The 27,452-nt window shown below is 45.7% G+C and overlaps 1 protein-coding gene across 3 annotated transcripts in view; it reads left to right on the top strand.

Annotated features, from left to right (window-relative positions):
* CEP89 (centrosomal protein 89) overlaps positions 1–27,428 on the top strand; it is a 99,957-nt gene extending 72,529 nt beyond the window's left edge. For 2 of the 3 annotated variants that reach the window (XM_033225611.1, XM_033225610.1), the window contains exons 14-18: positions 142–309; positions 1,541–1,682; positions 14,850–14,939; positions 20,584–20,753; positions 24,008–24,388. In XM_033225611.1, the coding sequence (XP_033081502.1) occupies positions 142–309; positions 1,541–1,682; positions 14,850–14,939; positions 20,584–20,753; positions 24,008–24,248 (811 nt within the window). In that variant the 3' untranslated portion in view covers positions 24,249–24,388. Of the gene's footprint in view, positions 1–141; positions 310–1,540; positions 1,683–14,849; positions 14,940–20,583; positions 20,754–24,007 lie in introns of all 3 variants that reach the window. The other variant, XM_033225609.1, reaches the window with a different exon arrangement.
* Positions 27,429–27,452: the final 24 nt, after the last annotated feature.

Genomic DNA, 27,452 nt, shown 5'->3' with positions numbered 1-27,452 from the left:
GATGTTTCAACAGAGGACTTCCAAGTGACCCACCCAGAGGCTGGACAGCTGGGCTGTTATCACTCATCTGCCTCATTGTGTGACTGCCCCATTTTAGCTTCATTGTGCTGAATACAAGCCTGTAATGTTTTTGTCCTTCAGCCAGTTACAGAAGGAAGAAGAGAAGGAAAGGGCTGAGATGGAGGAGTTGATGGAGAAGCTGACAGTCCTGCAAGCGCAGAAGAAGAGCCTGCTGTTAGAGAAGAACAGCTTGACAGAGCAAAACAAAGCACTGGAAGCCGAACTTGAACGAGCACAGAAAATCAATAGGTTTGTATCTTTTTTTCCTTTAAGTTGCTTTTATTTTCAATAGTTAAAAAAGACAAATGGGTTGGGTGCAGTGGCTCAGTCCTGTAATCCCAGCACTTTGGGAGGCTGAGGCAGGTGAATCATTTGAGGTCAGAAGTTCAAGACCAGCCTGGCCAGCATGGCAAAACCCCATCCCTACTAAAAATACAGAAATTAGCCAGGCGGTAGTAGCATGCACCTGTAGTCCCAGCTACTTGGGAGGCTGAGGCAGGAGAATCGTTTGAGCCTGGGAGGCGGAGGTTGCGGTAAGCCGAGATCATACCACTGCACTCCAGCCTGGGCGACAGAGTGAGACCCTGTCTCCAAAAAGAAAAAAGACAAATGAAGAATATTTTATTTCATTTATTTTAATCTTTTTCTATAGTCGCTATAAAACTTCTCTGTTTTGAAATTACTGGATATCAGACTATAGTAAGTATTGTTTCTGTTAACCAATGTTAACCAACATTTCTCAAGTCTATAATTCAAATATAGTTGAGAGTCATATGATAACCCTAAGACTCAAAGTTCTAGGAGCTCTTTCCTAACCATTTCCTAAAAGTCTACTTTGGAATTTCTGGATCTTTTTTTCAAAAGTGCCTTTTAGAACATGAGCCAGATAGTTAATAGAATAATACTTAATGAGCCTATGGGCCAGGTGTGGTGGCTCACGCCTGTAATCCCAGCACTTCGTGAGGCTGAGATGGGCAGATCGCTTGAGGTCAGGAATTCAAGACCAGCCTGACCAACATAGAGAAACCCTGGCTACTTAAAAATATATATATATACACACACACACACAGAAAATTAGCTGGGTATAGTGGCACATGCCTCTAATCCCAACTACTCAGGAGGCTGAGGCATGAGAATCACTTGAACCTGGGAAGTGGAGATTACAGTGAGCCATGATCATGCCACTGCACTCCAGCCTGGGCGACAGAGCAAGACTGTGTCTCAAAAAAAAAAAAAAAAAGAGCCTATTCGTTGTTAGACATTTGGAACTCCTCTTATTAACTTGAGTTGGGGTCACTAATTATGCTTGGTTTCAAATTCAGTTACTTCTTCTCACCTTGAAACTTAATAGAAGATTTAGGTTGCTAAAGAATAATATTGAAATGCTAACATACTTGCCTTTTTGTAATACAGTTATTCACCATGCCCTAGCCATGTAAACTAATGGGTTTTTATTCTACCATTTGTGGTAACTCTCTAGGAAATCTCAAAAGAAGATTGAGGTCCTCAAAAAGCTGGTGGAAAAAGCCATGGGGAACGAAATGTCTGCTCACCAGTACCTGGCAAACCTTGTTGGCCTGGCAGAAAATATAACCCAGGAACGTGACAGTCTTATGTGTTTGGTAAGTTTCCTGAAGGTTACATCAAGTAAACTGTAAGTTAATATGCAAATGTGATTTTAAGAGTATTTTAAAAAAGGATCTATTAAAAGCTTTATCCAGGCACTCCCTGACTTACGATGGAAGGTTCGACCTAGGAATTTTCGACTTCATGATGTATTTATTGGGAAGTAATCTTATTATAAATTGAGGAGCTCCTTACAACTTATAATGAAGTTACCATTTATACTGAATGCCCATTGCTTTTACACCATTATAAAGTTGAAAAAATATAGATTGAACCATCGTAAGTTGGGAACCATCTGCTGTAATGCCAGGATTAAATGCATTTTTGATATACAGTTTGTTTGACTTAACATGGGTTTATCAGGATGTAGCCCTGTTGTAAGTCGAGAACCATCTGTATTTTAAAATTTCAACTGTATTGCCCTGGCATGGTGCTGTGTGCCTGTAGTACCAGCTACTTAGGAAGCTGAGGCAGGAGGATCATTTGAGCCCAGGAATTCAAGACCAGCCTGGGTAACATAGTAAGATTCCATCTCTACAAAAAAAATTTAAAAATTAGCGGGTCATGGTGGCATGCACCTGTAGTCTTAGCTACTCAGGAAGCTGAGGTAGGAGGTTCATTTGAGTGTGGGAGTTGAAGGCTGCAGTGAGCTATGACTGTACTACGGGACTGCAGCCTGGTAAACAGAGCAAGACCCTGTCCCTAAAAAAAAAAAAAAAGAAATGCTAATAAACCAGTCTTGAGATACTATTCTCAAAAAATGTTACAAATCATTTTTTTCTTTTTAAACAATTCTTTTTATTAATGCATAATATTTTTACATTTAAAAAATATTTTAAATATATTTACATACACATGGGGGAGGTACATGTGATATCTTGTAACGTGCATAGAATGCATAACGATTAAGTCAGGTATTTGGGCTATCCATCACCACAAGCATTTATCTTTTTTTTGAAGACGGAGTCTCACTCTGTCACCCAGGCTGGAGTGCAGTGGCATGATCTCGGCTCACTGCAACCTCCACCTCCTGGGTTCAAGACTTTCTTGTGCCTCACCCTCCCGAGTAGCTGGGATTACAAGCGCATGCCACCACACCTGGCTAAGTTTTGTATTTTTAGTAGAGACAAGGTTTTGCCATGTTGGCCAGGCTGATCTTGAACTCCTGGCCTCAAGAGATCTGCCCACCTCGGCCTCCCAAAGTGTGGGATTACAGATGTGAGCCACCACGCCTGGCTGAGCATTTATCATTTCTGTGTGTGGAGAATATTTCAAATCCTCATTGCTAGCTATTTTGAAATATACAATAAATTGTTGTTAACTTTAGTCAACCTACTCTGCTGTCAAACATTAGAACTTATTTTGTCTATCTAACTGTATGCTTATACCTATTAAGCAACCTCTCTTCATTCTGCCCCCTCCCCCCACAGCCGCCCACAAACACACCCATACCCGCATGCATCCTAGCCTCTGGTAGCTATCATTATAATCTCTACCTCCTTGAGGTCAACTTTTTTAGCCCCCACATATGAATGAGTACATGCCATATTTATCTTTCTGGGTCTGGCTTACTTTACTTAACATAATGGCTTCCAGTTCCATCCGTGTTGCTGTAGATGACATGGTTTTGTTCTTTTATATGGCCAAATAATATTTCATTGTGTAAATAGAGCATATTTTCTTTACTTAATTCCTTGCCTGTGAATAAATACCCAGTAGTTGGATTGCTCGATCGTTTGGTAATTGTTTTTAGTTTTTTGAGCACCTCCATACTGTTTTCCATAATGGCTGTACTAATTTACATTCCCACCAACAGTGTATGTGGATCATTTGAGTCCAGGAGTTTGAGACCAGCATGGGCAAGATAGGGAGAACCTATCTCTACAAATAATGAAAAACTTAGTCAGGCATAGTGGTGCATGCCTATGGTTTCAGCTACTCAGTAGGCTGAGGAAGGAGCCTAGGAGGTCGATCATACCACTATACTCCAGCCTGGGTGATAGAACAGGACCCTGTCTCAATTTTAAAAAAGAAAAGAAAAAAAATTTCAGGACCTTCTAAATGTATTACACGAAGGGGGAAGTTAAGCCCTGGAGACTGAGCGATGTAGCTTGTTTGCTATTCTGCTTCGTATAGATTAGTTCTCTTCCTCATTGCTGTTGTTTTGTAAATGACTAGGAGACACCAGAGACCAGACCTTCTCCTCCTTCCAGTCACTCATCTATAAAGATGAACTGCTTCCTTTATTGTTCTGTACCTAAGACTAGATGGCACCCATGATCCCATGACTGTTACATCTTCGATGTGGAATGTTAAATATACCTTTCCTGAAAGAAAAAGACTGCCTCAACTAATTAGATTGTTGTAACTATGCATTCAGTCTTACATAGACAGACATTGAAATTCTGTTAAGCTTTCCTACATGTGGTCCTATTAGCAATCCCAAACTTGTAAACTTCAGAACACAGACTTATGTTCTTTGGAATCTACTTCCTGGGTGACCTGTCCTCAAACTTTGTGCTTGAATAAACTCTCTTTAAACTAGATTCTGACCCTTTTGATTATTTTAGGTTGACATCAGCATCTGTTTTTTTTTTTTTTTGTCTTTTTAATAATAGCCATTCTAACTAGAGTAAGATGATATCTCATTGTGGTTTTGATTTGCATTTCTCTGATGATTTGTGATGTTGAGCATTTTTTTCATATGCCTGTTGCCCATTTGTATGTCTTCTTTTGAGGAATGTCTATTTAGATCCTTTGCCACTTTTTAATGGAATGTGTTTGTTTGTTTGTTTACTATTAACAGTTGTGTTCCTTAAAAAAAAGAGAGAGAGAGAGAAAATTGAGTTCCTTGTATATCCTGGGTATTAGTCTCTCGCTGAATGAATATTTTGCAAATATTTTCTCTTATTCAACAGGTTGTCTCTTCATTCTACTGATTGTTTCCTTTGCTGTGCAGAAGCTTTTTAGTTTAATATAGTTCCATTTGTCTATTTTTGTTTTTGTTGCCTGTGCTTTTGGGGTCTTAGCCATAAAATTTTTGCCTAAAGTCCTGGAGTGCTTCCTCTATGTTTTCTTCTAGTAGTTTTATAGTTTTGGGTTTTACATTTAAGTCTTTAATCCATTGTGAGTGGATTTTTTGCATATGATGATAAATAGAGATCTAGTTTCCTTTTTCTGTATATGGATATCCAATTTTCCCAGCACCATATACTGAAGAGGGTGTCCTTTCCCCAGTGTATGTTCTTGGTGCCTTTGTTGAAAAGCAGTTGGCAGTAAATATGTGGGTTCGTTTCTGGGTTCTCTATTCTGTTCCATTGGCCAATGTGTCTGATTTTGTACTGATACTGTGCTGTTTTGGTTACTATAGACTTGTATTATATTTTGAAGTCAGGTAGTGTAATACCTCCAGCCTTGTTCTTTTTGCTCAGAACTGGTTTGCCTTTTCAGGCTCCTTTTTGGTTCCATATGTATAATGTAGGATTGTTCATTCTATTTCTGTGAAAATTGTCACTGATGTTTTGATAAGGATTGCACTGAATCTGCTGATTGCTTTGGGGAGTCTGGTCATTTTAATGATGTTAGTTCTTCGAATCCATGATCACGGGATGTTTTTCCATTAGTTTGAGTCAGCGTCATTGTCTTTCATCAGTGTTTGTAGTTTTCCTTGTAGAAATCTTTAACTTTCTTGGTTAAATTTATTTCTAGGTTTTTTTTTTGTTGTTGTTGTTGTTGCTATTGTAAATGGGATTGCTTTCTTGGTTTCTTTTTCAGGGAGTTCATTATTGGTGTATAGAAACACTACTGACCTTTATACGTTGATTTTGTGTTCTGCAACTTTACTGAACTTTTTTTTTTATCAGATCTAAGAGTCGTTTGGTGAAGTCTTTAGTTTTTTCTAAATATAAGATTGTGTCATTGGCAAAAAGAAACAATTTGACTTTCTCTTTTCTAATTTGGATGACTTGTATTTCTTTCTCTTGCCTGATTGCTCTCTCTAGGACTTCCAGTACTGTGCTGAGTAAGAGTGGTAAAAGTAGGCATCCTTAACTAGTTTCAGTTTTGAGAGGAAAGGCTTTTAGCTTTTCCCTACTTGGTATGATGTTAGCTGTGGGTTTGTAATATATGGCCTTTCTTATGTTAGGTATGTTCCTTCTATGTCTAGTTTATTGAGTGTTTTTATCATGAAGGGATGTCGAATTTTTATCCAATTTTTTTCTGTGTCCATTGGTGTGCTCATATGGTTTTTATCCTTCATTCTGCTGATGTGATCTATCATGTTTATTGATTTGTGTATGTTGAACTGTCTTTGCATCTCTTGATCCCACTTATACTATTTTTTTGATGTGCTGTTTAATTTGGTTCACTAATATTTTGTTGAGGATTTTGCATCTGTGTTCATTAGGGATATTGGCCTGTAATTTTCTTTTTTTATTGTGGCCTTGTCTGGTTTTGGTATCAGGGTATTGCTGGCCTCAAAGAATTAGAGAGAATTCCTTCCTCTTCAATTTTTTTTGGAACAGTTTGAGGAGAATTTGTATTAGTTCTTCTTTGTAAGGTTTGTAGAATTTGGCAGAAAAACCATCTGGCCCTGGACTTTTCTTTGTTGGGAAACGTTTTATTAATGATTCAATCTCATTATTTGTTATTGGTCTGTTCAAGTTTTCTTTTTCTTCCTAATTCAATCTTGGTAGTGTTGTCGATGGGCCGGTTCAGGTTCTTGACTTCACTGCACAAAAGAATTTGAGAGCTAGTCCAAAGTAAGAGCAGGTGAAGAAGTCTATTGCAAAGCAAAAGTCACTTAGAGACAGAGGAAGAGACAGACCCTAATATTTTAAGGGAATGCCCTTTACAGGAGCTGTGCATGCATATTCATAAAGTATTGGTGAGGTCAAGTGTGCAAAGGTGGACCTATGATTGGTGCATGCACTCAGCATCTACATGCTCTAACGTGTATCATATGTATAATTAGCATTAAAACCTCCACCTAGGGTGTGTTTTTTACATTAAAATGAGGAAAAGTTCACTGTAAGCTAAATTAAGCTAAACCTTGTGCCTAGCTGTGCATGCAGGACCCTGGAGAAGTCTTTAGCCCTGCCCAAGCAGGAATTGGTAGTTAATAGCTTCTTGGGCTTTTGGTGTTGATTGGCTGGAGATTGGGGAACCTACATTATGACTAAGGGATTTTTGTTCTTTTTCCTGGGCCATACTGGGTATCGGGAACGTGTAACCACCTGGTAGTTGGCTGGGATCCTGTGGGACTACTTATCTTGCAAAAGAGTTAGGTGCTGACATACAAGAGTGCACATGAAAGGAGCCCACTGCAAAAGGAGCATGCGGGGCTTCACTAAAGAGAACAAGTCATGTCTCGTAACTTTGCTGATCTTGCCTCTGTAGGTTGTATGTTATCCAGAAATATATCCATTTTCTCTAGGTTTTCAGTTTATTAGCGGTGGCTTTTCACTATGTTGCCCAGGCTGACCTTGGACGTCTGGATTCAAGCAATCCTCCTGCCTCAGCCTCCTGCGTCACTGGGACTATAAGAACATTTCACCCTGCCTCACTTAGTTCTGCTCTGATCTTTATTTTTTCTTTCTTTCTACTAATTTTGGGTTCTATTTGTTCTTGTTTATCTAGTTCCTTGAGGTACATCATTAGGTTATTTGAAATATTTCCACTTTTGTGATGTAGGCATTTATTGCTGTAAACGTCCCTCTTAGCACTGCTTTTGCTGTATCCCATAGGCTTTGGTATGTTGTGTTTGGTATGTTGTGTTTCAGTTTTCATTTGTTTCAAGACATTTTTGATACCCTTCTGAATTTCTTCATTGACCCAATCATTGTTAAGGAACATGTGGTTTAATTTTCATATGTTTGTACAGTTTCCAAAGTTCATCTTGTTATTGCTTTCTAGTTTTAGTCCACTATGGTCTGAGAAGCTACTTGATATGACATCAGTATTTTTAAATTTGTTGAGCTTGCTTTGTGGCCTAATACACACTGTGTGCTAGAGAATGTTGTATATGCTGATGAGAAGAATGTATATTCTGCAGTTATTGGATAAAATAAATGGTTTGTAAATGTCTATTAGGTCATTTCGTCTAAAGTGCAGTTAAATTCAGTGTTTCTTTGTTAGTTTTCTGTCTTGGTGACCTGATTGCTGAGAGTAGAGTGGTAAAGTCCCCAACTATTATTGTATTGTAGTCTATCTCCCCTTTTAGATCTAATAATATTTGTTTTATATACCTGGATGCTGTGGTGTTGGGTGCATACATGTTTAGAATATGTGTCCTCTTATTGAATTTATCCCTTTATTATTATAATATGACTTTCTTTTCACAGTTTTTGACTTAAAGTTTGTTTTATTTGATGCAAGTATAGCTACTCCTGCTTGCTTTTGGTTTCCTTTTGCATGGAATATTTTTTTCATCCCTTTACTTTTAGTCTGTATGGATCTTTACAAGTGAAACGTGTTTCTTGTAGGCAGCACATAGTTGGATCATGTTTTTAAAAAATTTTTTTTTCTAATATCCACTCAGCCAGTCTGTATCTTTTAAGTGGAAAATTTAATTAATTTACATTCAAGGTTACTATCGATATGCAAGGACTTATTCCTTTTATTTTGTTGACTGTTTTCTGGTTGTTTTGTAGATCATTTGTTCCTCTTATTTATCTCATTCTATAGTGGTAACATTTGCGTTCTTTTCTCTTCCTTATTTGTGTGTGCTTGCTCTACCAGTTAGTTTTATCATTTCATGTGTTTTCATGATAGTAGATACTGTCCTTTCAATTCCGGGTGTAGGACTCCCTTAAGCATTTCATGTAGGATGGGTCTAGTGGTGACAAATTCTCTCAGTGTTTGCTTATCTGTAAGTCTTTATTCCTTCTTCATTTATGAAGGATAACTTTACTTGGTATAGTATTCTTGGCTGGTTGACAGGTTTTGTTTTTTTTTTTTTTCTTTTCTTTCATCCCTTTGAATATATCATCCCATTCTCTCCTGGCCTGTAAGGTTTCTTCTGAGAAATACACCATTAGCTGGGCACAGTGACTCACACCTATAATCCCAGCACTTTGGGAGGCTGACACGGGCAGATCACCTGAGGTCAGGAGTTCAAGACCAGCCCGGCCAACATGGCAAAACCGTGTCTCCACTAAAAATGCAAAAATTAGCTGGGTGTGGTGGTGCATGCCTATAATCCCAGCTACTTGAGGGGCTGAGGCCAGAGAATTGCTTGAGCCTAGGAGGCGGAGGCTACAGTAAGCTGAGATCATGCCACTGCACTGCAGCCTGGGTGACAAAGCGAGACTCCATCTCAAAAAAAAGAAAAAAGAAAAGACACATGCCATTAGTCTTATGAGAGTTCCTCATATGTAACTAGACTTTATATATATATATATACACACACACACATATATACATATATATATATTTAGAATTCTGTGTTTGGCTTTTGACAGTTTGACTGTAATATCACGGGGAGAAGATCTTTTTGGGAATATGAGCTTCGTGTGTCTGGATTTCTGAATCTCTTGCTAGACTTGGAAAGTTTTCAACTGTTACTTTGTTGAATAGGTATTGTTATGCCATTAAACTCCTTTTTACCCATTGGAACACCAGAAGGCAGGCTTCATTTTTTGTTTAAATTCTTCTCTCTTTCCTTTGCTCCTTCTCTTTCTCTGTCTCTCTCTCTCTCTCCCTCCCTCTTTCCCTCTCCCTCCCTCTCTCTTTCATTTCACTGAGTATTTCAAAAGCAGAAGAAATTCTTTCTCTTGCTTGATCTAGTCTATTGTTGAAGCTCTCAATTGTATTATTTATTTTATTCATTGAATTCTTCAGTTCCAGGATTTCTGTTTAGTTCTTTTTTATATCTATCTCTTTGGTGAAATCCTCATTCATATCCAAATTGTTTTTCTGGTTTCTTTATAGTGTTTATTTGTGTTCTGTTGTATTTCAGTGAGCTTCTTAATATCATTATTTTTAATTCTTCTTCAGGCATTTCATAAGTTTCTTTTTGTTGTTGTTGGAATCTGTTGTTGGAGAATTATTATATTCCTTTGGAGGTTTCGTATTGCCTTGCTTTTTCATGTTTATTATGTCCTTTCATTGATTTCTGCAAATCAAGTGTAACAGTCACTTCTTCTGATTTTTTGTATTGGCTTTCATAGGGGAAGCCTTTTCCTATAGATGTATCTATGGTGTTGGTTGGCTAAGCCACATTAGCTTTGATTCTGGATGTGTGCATACATGTCTTCATATGATTACCTCAGCTGGAAACAGTGTCAATGTTGTCTGTGATATCCTCAGTGGCTTAGTCTGCAGTTGTTAGTAGAGGCTGTGGTGAGGTTTTGCTGGGGATGGGACTCCAATTAGACCAGTCCTCTTGGAGGGGTGAGCCAAGCATACCTGTCATGAGCCTGTGGGTGGTACATACAGGCACCAATTTTAGCAGGTCCAGGCAGGTCGATTCTTGGGCCTCCAAGTGGCTGGCTTGGGTGCCTTAGTGGCAGCTATATGCCCAGTGGGTGGGCAACTCCTTGGGCCCCTGAGCAGGATGTATAGTGTGAGTGATGGTATTTGTGGATGTATAGTGTGAGTGATGGTATTTGTGGATGTATAGTGGATGGTATTTGTGGATGTATAGTGGATGGTATTTGTGGATGCAGGATGTATAGTGTGAGTGGGGTCACACAGACTCCAAGGAGCACCCTGCACCAGTCTCAGGGCCTGCAGGGGTTGAGGGGCTCCCCTGGGGTTGAGGGGCTGGGATCACAGGAGTATGCAGTGAGAATGTGGACCCCTGGGGATCTTTCACCCTTTCCCCGCACGGGGAAGCCTCTCCAGGCTCCCGACCAAGACCCATCCCGTCTGGGCTGTCATCTCCCTCTCCTTCAGTGCGCGGTACTACCTTGGGCTTCCAGGTGGCACTCACTATTGTTAGTAGTGGCTGCAGTGAGCTAAGCAGGCCCCCAGGTAGCACGTGTAGGTGGATACCAGGGATGGTGGTGGTGGTGGTGGGTGGACCCGTCCTCAGGCCCCCAGGAGGAAGGCTCAGATGCCAGAGGTGGTCAATGGAGCAGGGCAATCCCCAGGCCTCTGGACAGTGTGTTTGGGTACTGGCAGCAGTTTTTCAGGGCGTGTTTCTGGGCCCCTGGTTATGTGTATGTGCACCTGGGCTGACCAACAATCTGAGGACATCCCCAGACCCCCAGGTGGCATGCTTGGGCACTATGGGAGCAGTGCCAGGGAAGATGGGCCTGTTCTCAGTTTCCTCAATGGAGTCCATAGGCATAGGCTGTGGTGGGTGAGGTGGGACAAGCCCTAGGCCTCCAGAAGGCATTCTGGGGTCATTATTAGGCCCTTTGCTGGTGTGTGTGTGCATGCCTGGGGCAACCAACATGGTGGGGCAGTCCCCGCACGCTGTGGTGAAGAGGATGGGGTGATCCCCAGGCCCCGGGTGGTGTGCTTGGGTTGCTTTGACAACAGAGGCATTGGGCAGGGGAAGCCTGTCCTCAGGGCACATGCACCTGCGCAGGGCTCTGCGGCTGGAGGCAGTGGGGTTGTTGGTAGTGACAGGGGCCCCAGGCAGGCAGGTTTCAGGATCAGGGAGCACTTGCTTCGGCTCCCTTGCTCCCATGGGCAGCCTCTTCAGTGCACTGCATCACACTCTCCTGGGTATGCAGGACACTGTAGGGTAGAGTGCTGGGGACCTGCTGCCTCACTGGGCCCACCTGGCACCTCGCCACTGCAGCCCTCCGGGTGCATGTAGGGGGATGTCCTTGGCGCTCCAGGGATGCGGAGATGCCGGGGCTGCTGGGTCCTGGGACAGGATGCAGTCTGGTGGGGGCTGGACTCTCAAAATGATGCCACTGTGCTGCAGCTGCCTGGAACCTGGGTCAGTGTGGGACCCAGCGTGAGCCCCCTCTCTGGAGCAGTGGGGTCAAGGCGGCACCCTGCACCAGTCTCAGGGCCTGCAGGGGTTGAGGGGCTCCCCTGGGGCTGGGATCACAGGCGTGTGCAGTGAGAATGTGGACCCCTGGGGATCTTTCACCCTTTCCCCGCACAGGGAAGCCTCTCCAGGCTCCTGACCAAGACCCATCCCGTCTGGGCTGTCATCTCCCTCTCTTTCAGTGCGCAAGTGCTGCCCAGCCCTCCCCTGTCGAGTTCCCATGGTCTCTGTTAGATGTCCTCTGTGCGATGACTGACTCCTGTTTTGGTTCTCCTGTGTGGAGGAGTCCGACATCCTGTGCCTCCAGCCAGCCACCCTGAGCCTCCCTCCCGAAAACAGGTTTTTGTTGTTTTTGTTTTTTTTTTTTTTTGAGATGGAGTCTCGCTCTGTCACCCAGGCTGAAGTGCAATGGCACGATCTTGGCTCACTGCAACCTCCGCCTCCTGGGTGCAAGCGATTCTCCTGCCTCAGCCTCCCGAGTAGCTGGGACTATAGGCATGTGCCACCATGCCTGGCTAATTTTTTGTATTTTAAGTAGAGACGGGATTTCACCGTGTTAGCCAGGATAGTTGATCTCCTGACCTTGTGCACCTCAGCCTCCCAAAGTTCTGGGATTACAGGCGTGAGCCACCGCACCCGGCTGAAAACAGTTTTTTAAATTACAGTAATTGCTGATAAGAGTGTGGTCAGTCGGCCGGGCGCGGTGGCTCAAGCCTGTAATCCAGCACTTTGGGAGGCCGAGACGGGCGGATCACGAGGTCAGGAGATCGAGACCATCCTGGCTAACACGGTGAAACCCCGTCTCTACTAAAAATACAAAAACTAGCCGGGCGAGGTGGCGGGCGCCTGTAGTCCCAGCTACTTGGGAGGCTGAGGCAGGAGAATGGCGTGAACCCGGGAGGCGGAGCTCGCAGTGAGCTGAGATCCGGCCACTGCACTCCAGTCCGGGCAACAGAGCGAGACTCCGCCTCAAAAAAAAAAAAAAAAAAAAAAAAAAAAGAGTGTGGTCAGTCTGGCCATATTTTACTGGTGACTTCTGAGTCCTTTCCAGAGCCCTCCAGAAATCAGTTTGACTTTGACGCAGCATGGATGGAGCCTTGAAGGCACTCAAGGTGTCTGGCCCGGTGCTGCCCCTCTGAAAGGCAGCTGAACCCTGACACTCTCTATGGTAGTGCTGAGTGCCCATTTTCCCTCCTGCTGTGTGTGCTGGCCTTCCTCACTGGGACATGGAGAGGGCAAGAGAAAACTTGCTGAAAAATCTAAAGGGCTGAACAAACCCTTTCATCCACAGATTTCCTGGGAACCTGCCCGCCACATGTCTTGAGGCCACTGTAAACGCGAAGCCATCTTGTTTGCAGGGCAGGACGTGCAGGGAATCCCAGTCCCTGGGGTGCGGGCCCCATGCCTCTCACATGGGCCAAGGAGTATCACAGGCTTCCGCGATGAAGTCAGGATCCTCCCAGACCCTCAGACACCCCACTTTCCACCCACCCCCAATATTTGTGGGCTCAGGATGGAAATACAAATGGAGGCCACTTACTATCTCCAGATACTTAAAAGTTACTCCTTGAGCCAACAAACTGTTAGTAAAATGTGTTCCCTTCTCCTGCCTTGACCTTTATCATGGCCTGGCTGTCAAGTTTAGAGTCCCCAGGCCCCTCAGAGTCAAACCGGAAATGTAGGGTGTGGGAGAGCTGCTTTCTTCCATCCTGGCTTCACCTGTCACCACGGACTTTTCTGTCCACGCAGGGAGATGTATGGTAGCTGCCAGGACATCTGGGCAGGGCGCTTGGTTTTGCGTAGCCATGTCTGGGGTGGACACATCCCTATGGCCTTGCAGGCCCCTTGACACTGGGAGTGCCTAGGCCAGCCTCTCTAGCCAGGTCCAGAGGTGTTACTGGCTGCTCTGCCAGTCTCTGCCCTGTTCTAGGACTGAGCCATGTACTCCTGCCCGACCCCATCCTGGTCTCCAGGACCTCGTGAGAGCCTGCACCCCACCCTGTACATACGCCGGCAGTGGGAGGACTCCACTCTGCCTTGGGAAGTTTCTGCTGATGACCTCTGGCTACAAATCACTTTCAGTTTCCCCAAATTAGCTGGGCATTGTGGCGCGCGCCTGGAGTCCCAGCTACTCGGGAGGCTGAGGCAGAAGAATCTCTTGAGCCCAGGAGGCAGAGGTTGCAGTGAACTGAGATCGCACCACTGCACTCCAGGCTGGGTGACAGATTGAGACTTCATCTCAAAAAAAAAAAAAAGAAAAAAAAAAAATTCAGTTTCCCCAAGTGTGACTGCACTGTCTTGCATTTATCACATTTTTGTGGGAGGCACAATAGTCTTAGATACTGAGATCTTTTGTTTTTTTTTTTTTTGAGACAGAGTCTTGCTATGTTGCCCAGGCTGGAGTGCGGTGACGCGATCTCAGCTCACTGCAACCTCCGCCTCCTGGGTTCGAGCCATTCTTGTGCCTCAGCCTCTCAAGCAGCTGAGACTACAGGCGCACACCACCAAGCCTGGCCTGAGATCTTTTTAAATCCTGTTTCTAGGGTGGATTTTCCATGTGACCTGGAGCAATTTCTCTGTGACTTAGCTTTCCTTCTGGAAAATCAAACTTGTCAGCACTAGCCTACCTTGGAAAGAATGCTCACCATTACTTATTTTATTTTAGCATCTGAAATAGTTAATTTATAGAATCTAGCAGGTCATGTCCAACCTGGATATTAGTTTAAATCATTTGACTTCAAATGATGTCATTCCTCCTGGATGTATTGCCTTTCATGTATGGCTTGGAGAAATGGCATTGTGCATTCATATTGCATTATCTTTAATTTTGAAATTATTCTAATGAGTCAAGTTTTGAGTTGATTGTCATCTTGGCACTTACTCCTTGGATGTGATCAAAGGAAAGATAGATTCCGTAAGAGTAGCAATGTGTTCTGGAAACTTTTGCAGCCTCTCCCACTCCCCTGGTCTGTGGGGCTGGAATTCTTCTCTTTATGCCCAACAGGGCACCCCACATGCCCTGTTCCTGCCCATCCTCATCTGTTGGCCTGAGCCCCAGGCCCTCACACAGTGGGCGGGGAAGGAGTTGAGGCAGAACAGGTTGCAGAATGAAGATTACTTGTGAGCAGTAGCAGTAACACTCTTTGCAAGATAATTATTTGTTATTTCAATTTTTCTGTAAAACTGAGAGTCCATTTATCACCCTTCTCCTTAGGCAAAATGTTTAGAAAGTGAGAAGGATGGAGTGCTCAACAAAGTCATAAAAAGCAACATTCGCCTGGGAAAGTTGGAGGAAAAAGTCAAGGTAAGTGGTTATTTGGCCTCGGCGATTTCATTTTCAGATGAGAATGCAGGTTCACTGCTATGGATTTTTGTGTTTAAGAAAATGACATCTTTTGCATGTGCGTCAGTAATAGTCCACAGAGTAAAAGTATTGTAAAGTTTTGCTGACAGAATAGCACCTCTCACCTCATTCAATAAACTTTGGATCATTCACACAATAAAATACTGCACAGCTGTTTAAGAATAAAGGATATGAAGCAAGGCACAGTGGCTCATGCTGTAATCTCAGTGACTCAGGAGGCCTAGCCAGGAGGATCACTTGAGGTCAGGAGTTTGAGACCAGTTTGGATAACATAGCAAGACCCCAATCTCTACAAAAAATGTAAAAAGTTAGCCAGACATAGTGGTGCTTGCCTGTAGTCTCAGCTTCTTGGGAGGCTGACAGGGGGATCCATTGAGCCCAGGAGTTCAAGGCTGCAGTGAGCCGAGATCACACCACTATACTCCAGCCTGGGTGACAGAGTGGGACCCTGTCTCAAAAACAAACAAACAAAAACACCAATAAAAGGAGAGACAGGATCTCACTCTGTCATCCAGACTGGAGTGCAGTGAGTGACATGATGATGGCTCACTGCAGCCTTGAACTCCCAGGCTCAATGGATTCTCCTGCCTCAGCCTCCCAAGTTGCTGGGGCTACAGGCAAGCACCATGGTGTCTGGCTTTTTTTTTTTTTTTTTTGTATTTTTGTTTGTTTGTTTGTGTAGAGATGAGGTCTTGCTATATTGCCCAGGGTGGTCTTGAACTTCTGAGCTCAAGTGATCTGCCTGACTCAGCCTCCCAAAGTGCTGGAATTATAGACATGAGCCACTTCACCTAGCAGGGACCCTGTCTCTTTAAGGGGAAAAAAAAAGACTGAAAGGGAAGGGGATATGCCATGCTGTTTATGAAGGGACTCAGCATAGAAGTATTGAGTACTTTAAAATCCCCGCCATGGGGTTTTTTCTTTTTCTTTCTTTCTTTTTTTCTAATTTTCCTGCTTTTTACTTCCAAAAGAGAAGGAGTGATCCTCGGAGTAGTTGGCCTTGCCTGGGGAATCCGTAGCGTTACCATTTATCTGAACAGGAATAGTAAAACCGGCTCACCCAGAGGAGACACCTGTGAGCAGGCCCCAAGGTAGACAGGCCAGGAACTCGGGGGGAGTGAAGACAAAAGGAGTGAGAAATCCAGAGGTGACATCTCAGGAAATTCCTGCAAAATATCACTCTTCAAAGAGCAGACATCACCTTGGAAGTCCAGGGCTGTGACGAGATCTGGGAACAGAGGGATGCAGGCAGAAGCTCCTCCGAACCAGGCTGAATTCATCGAGTGGGAGATAGGGCTGCAAGGTGGAGGGTGGGGGGAACATGGGAAGCCTGGAAGAACACCCTGGCCCAACTGTCGCTCCCACCCTCCCAGGAACCTCCTCTCATCCCAGAGGAATTCAGAGTCCTCCATATAAAAACAGTTTAAGGAAAAGGAAGAAAAATAGAAGCATAAGTTCCTATTGACAAAAACTGTTGAAAACTTACCAGGAAAAGTGTTGCTGCAAAGATCAAAATTATACTCCAAAGTGAACTGCTAGGTAGCTGGCTAGAGAGCTGGACACAGCTGGAGAGACAGGACTTCAGGAGGCAGTCAGAGCCAGGAAGAAGTGTCACAGAGCAGAGACACACGACCTCAGGAAGAGGCAGCCAGGCCCAGGAGGGCGTGGGATGGAACTGACACAACCCAGGGAAGAAATAGAAGGGAAAGAGAAGCCGTTTAAGAAATGCAGACTGAATTCTATGGAGACAGATGCCATAACAGAGCAATAAGGGATATGCAGCTAGAAACGAGACAGACAGGAAAGCGGAAATGGAGATGGCAAAGGATTCGGTGGAAAGTGATGGAGATCTAAGAGATCTACTTGTACAGCCTCCAAAGAAGAACCCAAAACAGTGGCTTATTCTGCTCTAAACTGTAACTCATAAAAACCTTTCTGAAATAAAAGAAGACTTCAATCTACGTCCTGAAAGGGCACATTATGTACCTAGGGAAAACTGACACAGAATGGACCCAGAAAATTGACACCAAGACATATACGACTTTAAGATGAAACGGCCAGGCGCAGTGGCTCATGCCTGTAATCCAAGCCCTTTGGGAGGCCAAGGCAGGCAGATCCCTTGAGCCCAGGAGTTTGAGACCAGCCTGGGCAACATAGTGAGACCCCAGTCTCTACAAAAAATATGGCAATTAACCAGGCTTGGTGGTACATGCCTGTAGTCCCAGCTACTCGGGAGGCTGAGGTGGGAGGATTGATTGAGCCCAGGAGTTTGAGGCTGCAGTGAGCTATGTTCATGCCTCTGCACTCTAGTCTGGGCAACAGAGCAAGACCGTGTCTCAACAAGGAGTCCTGCCAGCCAAGAAGTAATTGGGGAAACTTCAGCAAAATTAACTTGTAGTGAGCGAAGAATATATTTTTACAGCAGGGATAAGGATTGATGCTGATAGAATTGTATGTAAATGTTTTCTGACAATGTAGTAATAATACAACCAAGGAAACAATGATGGGCTAAGGGCGAAGGAAGGTAGAAAATAGATTACACTTGCTCATTTCTTCATAGGTAATAAGAGTCAAGGGATATCATTAAAGCTGAAAAACCAGGTGGTACGAGCTAGCAGGTAAACAGGTGGGGAAAAGTGAAGAAAATGTTGTTATGAGCTAATGTATTGTTACTTTTGTTAGGGAACCAATGGATACGATCTAAAAAGAGGGGACTAAGAACATATCATACAAAGGTATAAGAATAAAGCCAACTCACTTTGGGAGGCTGAGGCGGGCGGATCACGAGATCAGGAGATCAAGACCATCCTGGCCAACATGGTGAAATCCCGTCTCTACTAAAAGTACAAAAAATTAGCTGGGTGTGGTGGTGGGCACCTGTAGTCCCAGCTACTCGGGAGGCTGAGGCAGGAGAATGGCGTGAACCCGGGAGGCGGAGCTTGCAGTGAGCTGAGATTGGGCCACTGTACTCCAGCCTGGGGGACAGAGCGAGACTCTGTCTCAAAAAAAAAAAAAGAGAGAATAAAGCCAACCACAGGAATCGAGCTTTATTCCTAGATAGTGGAATTAGAGTTGGGCAGAGTGGCGCATGCCTATAATCCCAGCTCCTCAGGAGGCTGAAGTAGGAGGATTGCTTGAGACCAGGAGTTCAAGATCAGCCTGGGCAACATAGAGACCCCATCTCTAAAAAAATGTTTAAAATTAGCTGGGCTTGATGGCCAGCGCCTGTAGTCCCAACTCTGCGGGAGGATCTTGAGCTCAGGAGTTTAAGGCTGTAGTGAGCTATGATCACACCACTGTACTCCAGCCTGAGGGACAGAGCATAGAGCAAGACCCTGTTTCTAAAAGAAAATTTTTTTAATGGTAGAATTATAACAGCAAAAAAGCAAAGAAAAAGACTACATTAGTTTAAAATCTTTTAAAAATATGTAGATAAAACAGCCAAACATAAAATAACAAAATTGAGACCAAACAAATCTGTCCTATAGGTAAATGTAAATTAGCTTAATTCACCCATTAGGGAAAACAACATTTTTTTGGATTGGCTCATAAAGCAAAATGCTATTCCACACTAGACCCAAGAGACAGCCTAAAACAAAGTGTTCGTGAAGGATTTAAATTGAAAGGATGGGTAGAGATAACCCAGATTTCTGCAAACGCAAAGAAAGCAAAGGTCGAAATCTTGATATATGCTAAGATAGAATTCAGACCAAAAGCACTAAATGACACCAAAAAAAAAAAAAAAAAAAGAAATTTTTATAATACTAAAAGACTACAGTTAATAATATGTAGTCTGAGCTGGGTGTGTGGGTCCCTGCACAGGAGGCTGAGCAGGAGGATCATTTGAATGAGTCTAGGAGTTCGAGGCTGTAGTGCACCATGATCGGGTCTGTTAATAGCCACTGCACTCCAGCCTGGGCAACATAGTGAGACCCTGTCTACATCATCATCATCATCATCATCTATAGTAATTGTGAATATCTATGCACTAAACACAGCAGCAAATTTATGAATGTAGACTACAGGAAATACAAAGAAAAATGGAAACTTGGTAATAGGAGCTGTAATCCACCTCTCTTAATCCAAGACCAATCAAGATATTAAACAAAATGAGAAAATAGAAGATTTAACAACATAATCAACAGGGTATATTTACATATATATAAAAGACACAAAAATTGATCATTGCTTGACTACAAAGAAAGCCTCAGTAAATCCCTAAAGTAGAAATAATGTAGGCATTTGTTTTTTGTTTGTTTGTTTTGAGACAGAGTCTCACTTTGTCGCCCAGGCTGGAGTACAGTGGTGCGATCTTGGCTCACTGCAATCTCCGCCTCCCAGGTTCAAGCAATTCTCCTGCCTCAGCCTCCCGAGTAGCTAGAATTACAGATGCGCCACCACGCCCAGCTAGTTTTTGTATTTTTAGTAGAGACGGGGTTTCACCATGTTGGCCACGCTGGTCTCAAACTCCTGACCTCAAGTGATCCGCCTGCCTCAACTTCCCAAAGTGCTGGGATTACAGGCGTGAACCATCCCACCCAGCCAGCATTTGTTGATCACAAATATTAAAACCAGAAATTAATACGCAAAAGCAGAAAACAAAAAAAGTTGTTTCACTTGGAAGTGTAAAAACTGTGTACTAATTCTTGGGTTAGAGAGGATGTATAAACTGAGTGTCAGTTTCTTATAAAAAAACGAGTCTATGGAACTACATGTCAGACTCTCTGTGACAAGAATTTTAGAAATGCTCACAGGACAATTCAGAACCTTCAGTACTATACAGTAAAACTGAAAGAAGGAAAGTAAATGACGGGCTTTCATCTCAGCTGTCTGTTTGGTGACAGAGACTGACAGCCCTTGTTGGATTCTTCAATGAGGCTTTCTTGTCAAGGTGAAAGAGTGCTGAGCAGTGGCAGCATTAGTTCTTAGGCTACCAGTTGATGCAGGGATAAAAGTCCTGGAAAAAATGCAGTTGTAGATTAATTTGCAAGAACATCCAGTTTGTTCTGTGATGGTGATTTTTTTTTTTTTTTTTGAGACAGAGTCTCCCTGTGTCGCCCAGGCTAGACAGTGTGGTGGCGCGATCACCCTCACTGCAGCCTCCGCCTCTTGGGTTCAAGTTATCCTCCCACCTCTGCCTCACAAGTAACTGGGACTACAGGCATGTGCCACAACTCCTGGCTAATTTTTGTATTTTTAATAGAGATAGGGTTTCAGCGTGTTGGCCAGGCTGGTCTCGAACTCCTGACCTCAAGTGATCTGCCTGCCTCAGCCTCTAATAGTGCTGAGATTACAAGCATGAACCACTGTGCCCAATGGTGATATTTTATGTTTTCATTATTTATAGCATATAAAGAACCAGGATTTATATACATTAAAATTTAGTTTTATTATACCTGAAATTCTTTTATCACTTTTTATGACTTTTATCATCCAGACTTGCCCTCCCAGATCAAGCTTATCTGGGGTTACTAGATTTAAAAGGCCCTGACACACAAGGAGTGGGTAGGGAGTGCAGCCAGGAGGCACTGTCCACCCTGGCCTGGCAGCGGCCCCTCACTCACAGAGTCCTTCTGCTGACCAGGGCTACAAGAAGCAGGCAGCACTGAAGCTGGGGGACATCAGTCACCGTCTGCTGGAGCAGCAGGAGGACTTCGCTGGCAAGACAGCCCAGTACCGGCAGGAGATGCGGCACCTGCACCAGGTGCTGAAGGACAAGCAGGAGGTGCTGGACCAGGCGCTGCAGCAGAACAGGTGGGGTGTCCGCCCTGTGCCATGGCCCGCGGGGATGTCTGAATGTTTGATTGAGGGTTCTGCTAAAACCCTCTGGGCCTGTTTTATTTGTTCCGTTGTTTAATTTTGTGTCTACATTTTACTCTTATCTGAATGTAATACTGGTCTTGAGTTTATTTGCTCCTCGTTTTCTTTATTCTTTTAAAAATTCCTCTTGTTTGAATTGGACTTCTGGAATGAATGCACACCTGTAATTGCCTTTCTCTTTTTTTCTGCTGCCTTCCATCTCGCTAATATTTTTATTTTGTCTCATTTTCTTTTTATTTTATTTTTTTGAGACAGCATTTCCCTGTCGCCCAGGCTGGAGTGCAGTGGCACGATCTCGGCTCACTGCAACCTCCACCTCTCAGATACAAGCGGTTCTCCCACCTCAGCCTCCTGAGTATAGCTGGGATTATAGGCATGAGCCAGTTTTGTTTCATTTTCTTGAGAGATTTTATTAATTTTTGATTAGGTATTTTATTTCTGTTATTGCTATTATTATTATTATTATTACTACTTACAGACAGGGTCTGACCCTGTTGCCCAGACTGGAGTGCAGTGGTGTGATCATAGCTTACTGCAGCCTCAAACTCCTGGGCTCAAGCCATCCTCCTGCCTTAGTTTCCCAAGTAGCAGAGATTACAAGCATAAGCCACTGTGCCCAACTTTTTACAACTCTTCATTCACTGCAGTCAGGGCCTGGGGATCCCCACTCATGGGGAACAGTGTAGACTCACACTCCAGATCCGTTTGAGAGCAGGCCGGTGGCTGTGGTCCCCAGGAGATGCCTGGCCTTTCAGAACAGGTTTCCTTTGAAGATCTGCAGGTATCCCACCCACTCCTCCTTTCTTTGAGGGTCCTTTACATCCTCCACTTACCTACCTTCACAGCGCTTCTAGTAGGAAGAGAAACTTGGACAAGAGTAGGCCCTGAGATTTTCTGTCACTCTTGATCTGCATGATCTATCAGTCTACAAACATCCAGGGTTTGGCATTGACTTTTGTCCTCAAAGCAACTGATACTTTGTCTGCCTCTTTGGTTTCAGTTTAGGCTTCATTTTTTCTGCCCCTAGAGACTGCCTATTCTTTCTTTCAAGTTCAAGCATACATTTAAACATGATTGCTTTAATTTACCAAGTATCTTCAGAAAACCAAAGTCTGGGTTTTTTTTTTTTTTTTTTTTTTAATACAAGGTCTTGCTCTGTTGCCCGGGCTAAAGTACAGTGGCACAATCTCAGCTCATTGCAGCCTCAAATTTCTGGGCTCAAGTGATCCTTCTGCCTCAGCCTCCCGAGTAGCTGGGAATACAGGTGCATGCCACCACGTGGGCCTAGCTAATTTTTAAGTTTTTTGTAGAGATGAGGCCTCACATGTTGCCCAGGCTGGGGCTTTTTTAGACATAGTTTAATTAAGTTGTTCTCACCACACAGTGGGCATCAGGGGCCTTGGAAGGAAGGAACGTTCACAAGAAAAGTGACTCTGGCCAAGTGGGAACATCTCTTGGCCTCCCTGAACTTCACTGTCCTGCTCTTTAAACCGTGGTGTGAAGTCCACCTGCGAATCCAGTTTCCAACATTTTCCAGAACCATCTGGCAGTGTCCGGGAAGGAGCTGGCCTCTCCAGCCTGGCCATACTCCCCAGTGGGGCTCAGCACCTTGTGAGGTGTGGCTGGTATCCTGGTCTGTTCCCAGTGGACTGTGGCCCTGTGGGGACATGGCCACCTTCATCTGTCCTGTCTCCCCAGCACACCACAGGACGCTGCATCCTGGTTCTGGAAACGCTGCCCTGTGGCTCTTTCCAGCCTCACAAGCCTGGGCCCCTCAGGGCCTCCCCATCCCGGCACATGGGCCAGGCCAGTCTTCTCCATCTTGGCAATGAGTCTATCTCCTCAGGTCCCCCTCCTCACCCCCTGAATTGCTCTTAGCTCTGGGCTGTATGGAGCGCAAGACCTGTGGAAGGTCGCTGAGTGCTGGCCAGGTCACAGTGGACAAGCAGAGGGGACACAGGAGGGGCTGTGTGGGTGCCTGCGGCCAGGCCATCGTGCTAGAGCATCTGGCTGGCCAAGGCCAGCCCTGCAGTTCCTACAGTTCTTTATTCGACATACCCAAGTTCATTATTGAGAGAAAACAGGGATTGCACTGATGCCAAAGTCAAGGGCAGAACATAGAGGGAAGAGAAATGCCTGTGTAGCCAGTGCCATCCTCCTGCTCCCCATTCCCAGGGCACTGGCCTCTTCATTCCACACTGAGCCCTAGCCTGTGCTGTCCTGCTGCTCCCCATTCCCAGGGCACTGGCTGCTTCAGTCCACACTGAGCCCCAGCCTGTGCTGTCCTGCTGCTCTCCATTTCCAGGGCACTGGCCGCTTCGGTCCACACTGAGCCCCAGCCTGTGCTGTCCTGCTGCTCCCCATTCCCAGGGCACTGGCCACTTCGGTCCACACTGAGCCCCAGCCTGTGCTGTCCTGCTGCTCTCCATTTCCAGGGCACTGGCCGCTTCGGTCCACACTGAGCCCCAGCCTGTGCTGTCCTGCTGCTCCCCATTCCCAGGGCACTGGCCGCTTCGGTCCACACTGAGCCCCAGCCTGTGCTGTCCTGCTGCTCTCCATTTCCAGGGCACTGGCCGCTTCGGTCCACACTGAGCCCCAGCCTGTGCTGTCCTGCTGCTCCCCATTCCCAGGGCACTGGCCGCTTCGGTCCACACTGAGCCCCAGCCTGTGCTGTCCTGCTGCTCCCCATTCCCAGGGCACTGGCCGCTTCGGTCCACACTGAGCCCCAGCCTGTGCTGTCCTGCTGCTCCCCATTCCCAGGGCACTGGCCGCTTCGGACCACACTGAGCCCCAGCCTGTGCTGTCCTGCTGCTCCCCATTTCCAGGGCACTGGCCGCTTCGGTCCACACTGAGCCCCAGCCTGTGCTGTCCTGCTGCTCCCCATTCCCAGGGCACTGGCCGCTTCGGTCCACACTGAGCCCCAGCCTGTGCTGTCCTGCTGCTCCCCATTCCCAGGGCACTGGCCGCTTCGGTCCACACTGAGCCCCAGCCTGTGCTGTCCTGCTGCTCCCCATTCCCAGGGCACTGGCCGCTTCAGTCCACACTGAGCTCTTGCTTCAGAACTCAGGCACCCAGGGCTCTATCCCCTGCCATTAGCATTCTTCTGTTTTGAGTTCTTCCTACTTTGGGATTTATATGGGCTCTACACTGTTTTTAAAATTGTGCCATTTTAAATGTATTTCCCTCAGAGAAATGGAAGGTGAACTTGAAGTTATTTGGGAATCTACCTTCAGGGAAAACCGAAGAATCCGAGAACTTCTCCAGGACACACTCGCGAGGACAGGCGTGCGGGACACCCCCAGAGCTCTGGTGGCCCCCAGCTTCAATGGCGTCTCTCAGGCAGACCTGCTGGATGGCTGTGGTGTCCGCCCTTGTGACCTGAAGACTCCTGCCCCCACCTGCCAGAATCTGCAGGAGCCCGTGGTGTAGGCTCCTCTGGCCTGAAAGGTCTGCCTCACACAGGCCTTCCCTGGAGGGCAGCCCACGGTGGCAGCCAGAGGTGCGTAAGCCCACTGAGCGCTGCGGGGTAGGGAAGAAATAAATGGTCTCATAGTTTAATCCATTGATAACATTTTGCTTTATTTTTAAATTTTTATTTTTATTTTTATTTTTTTAGAACTCGGGTCTCACCCTGTTGCCCAGGCAATTGTACAGTGGTGCAATCATAGCTCATGGCAGCCTCAAACATGTTTGAGATCCTTCTGCTTCAGCCTCCTGAGTAGCTGGGACCTCAGGTGTGCACCGCCAGGCCCAGCTAATTTTTTTCTTTTTTGTTGAGATGAGGTCTTGCTATGTTGCTCAAGCTGGTCTTGAACTCCTGGCCTCAAGCTGTCCTCCTGCCTTGGCCTCCCAAAGTGCTGGAATGACATGTGTGAGCCACTGCACCCGGCCCATTGTGCTTTATTTTAATAATGTGCTGCTGAAGTATGTTTTAGCCAGGGCATGTTCTCTGGCCACATTGCCACTGAGACGAGCTCTGTGACACCCACTGCTCTGGTGAGTAGGCGGCCTGCTGAGCGGGCCTGTCTTCCAGCTCCGAGATGTGCAGCTGGGAAGCGCTGGAGAGATGGGGCAGGCAGCTGGGCCCTCGGGCCGCGTGTCAGATGGGGAAGGAGCCAGGCCATGGCAGTGGCCCTCATGATAGCTGTGCATGAGCTCTGGGGGACTTTCCTTGTTTGGAAAAAACAAAACAAGGTGCTACTGTTCATGCCCTCTAAGTTGTACAAACCTTTTCTGCCTTCTCCCCTAGCCCTTCTCTATCTTCCTAAGCAGGTACTTTATTCTCTTTTGTTTAGCTGTTATTTTTGTTTGTTTGTTTTGAGACAGGGTCTCACTCTGTTACCCAGGCTGGAATGCAGTGGTGCAATCACCAGAGCCTTGACCTCCAGTCTCAAGCGATCCTCCCATCTCAGCCTCCTGAGTAGGTGAGATGACAGTCATACACTAACATGCCTGGCTAATTTTGTAAAAAGAATTTTTGTAGGACAGGCATGGTGGCTCACTCCTGTAATCCCAGCCTTTGGGAGGTCGAGGCAGGTGGATCACCTGAGGCTGGAGTTTGAGACCAGCCTGGCCAACAGTGGTGAAACCCTGTCTCTACTAAAAATACAAAAATTAGCTGGGTGTGGTGGTGGGTGCCTGTAATCCCAGCTACTTGGGAGGCTGAGGCAGGAGAATTGCTTGAACCTGGAAGGCGGAGGATGCGGTGAAACAAGATCACACCATTGCACCCCAGCCTGGGCAACAAGAGCGAGACTTTGTCTCAAAAAAAATTTTTTTTTAAGAGATGGGGTCTTGCTATGTTGCCCAAGCTGGTCTTAAACTTCTAGCCTCAAGCAATACTCCTGCTGGGCCTCCCAAAGTGTTGGGATTATAGGTATGAGCCACTGCGCCTGGTCTGGGAAGGTAATTTATTCTGGAGCCACAGAGCCTCCCACCCAGGTAATGAGAGCCCTGGCTTTGAGCTAAGGTAGAGCCCCTGCCCCACTACTGCCACCAAGAAACATACCAGGAGGCCATGGTTCTATCCTGTGTGTGTTAGATGAGTGCCACCTCCTCAGGAAAATTACCCCAGCCGCTCAGGACCATTCAGTCCCAGGGAGGGACTTGGGGACATTGGGCTACAAAGGACCCTATCTGTGGGACTCAGGGGTGGCACCCTATAGCATCTCCTTTTCAGAGCCCCTCGCGGTGAAGTCCCACCTTGTTTCAGGTGGGAAGGAGGCCCCAGTACTGGTCCTCAGTCACGTGTAGAAGTTCTACATGTGATCTTTGATTGCCAGACAGAAGGGTGAGACAGAAAGTCATAGTTCTTTTACGACTCTATAAACTTGTTCAACAGTTGAATCATTGTAATTTAATTTTATTTCACAAGCGGTAGAAAGACTCCCCGGGCTTGAAAACTGTGTATCATCTCCCTAGGAGATGACCTAACAAATAACTGTGATGCTATTTCAAAGGCATTTACGGCCACTCTGCAGCCTCCTGTAGACAGGCTGACAGGCGGCGGCAGCCCAGCGTGGCTGTGCGGGGGAAGGGGTGCTTGTCAGCAGGAACGCAGCTGCCGCCATCGTGACCCAGAGAACCACTGTTGACATCCCTGTCTTTCTGCCTTTTATGCAAACATTTTATTCTTTGGAGAAGTGTCCACTTCTGTTCTTACGTTTCTGCTTTAAGTTTTTCACACAGTGCAAACGTACTTTACAAGGGTGGGGACTCCTGGATGGCACTGTGACCAGGGCAAGGGCAGGCGTCCCACAGACCCTATCTTCTGCCCAGCCTCCTGCTGGGTGCCATAGGAAATGGGCGGAGAAGCCACGAGTCTAGGATGCCAAGGAGGGAGGGGCAGGCAAGGCAGAGAGGCACCCAGGGTGCTTGTGAGGTTCCAGGAAAGGACAGAAACATTGGCATACTTCTGGGAGGGACTGGCACGCCCTGGCCCTTGCAGAGTGGACAGGGTTTCAGAAGCTACGGAAGGGTGGAGAGGGCCCTCGGGAGCACAGCAGGCACTCAGAGCAGCAGGAGGGGTTTGGCCAGAGGTCGGGCAGGAAATGAGGCTGGGCTGCACGGAGGAGAACTGGGTCTGCTGGGAGGGGCTCCTCCCTTCACCCTGCAAGTGTCCTGTCTGAGCAGGGAACCCTTCTCTTTCTTGGTCCTGTAAGATTTCATACGGCACTGGAAGATTCCTGGTCGAGCAGCTGTAGAACATGACCCAGGCACTCGAGTTAGCCTTGCTGGCTTTGCCATTTTTTAAAAGCAGCCCTGGGCATGATGATGGCGCCTATGGTTTCAGCTACTCAGAAGGCCGAGGTGGGAGGATCACTTGAGCCTGGGAGGTTGAGGCTGCAGTGAGCCGTGATCATGCCACTGCACTCCAGCCTGGGCAGCTGGGTGAGACCTTGTCTCGAAAATAATAAAATGAAAAGTAAAAGCAGCCCTGGGGAAATGGAGACAGTGGAGAAAGCAGGCTGGGGCACCAGGTGTGCATGTGGGTGTGAGTCTGTCACGAGAGCTGTCCTGAATGCCCTTAATGCCACTGAACTGTATGCTGGAAAACAGTGACAACAGTGAATTTTGTTACATAGACAATTAAAAAAGAAAGAACACCCAGGCCTGCTTCCTGAGAGTTTGTGT

The sequence above is a fragment of the Trachypithecus francoisi genome, unplaced genomic scaffold (assembly GCF_009764315.1).
Source record: "Trachypithecus francoisi isolate TF-2019V2 unplaced genomic scaffold, Tfra_2.0 Lachesis_group12, whole genome shotgun sequence".
NCBI lineage: Eukaryota > Metazoa > Chordata > Mammalia > Primates > Cercopithecidae > Trachypithecus > Trachypithecus francoisi.
Note: the sequence above shows the minus strand (reverse complement) of the source record. Positions and strands in the feature narration are given on the sequence as shown.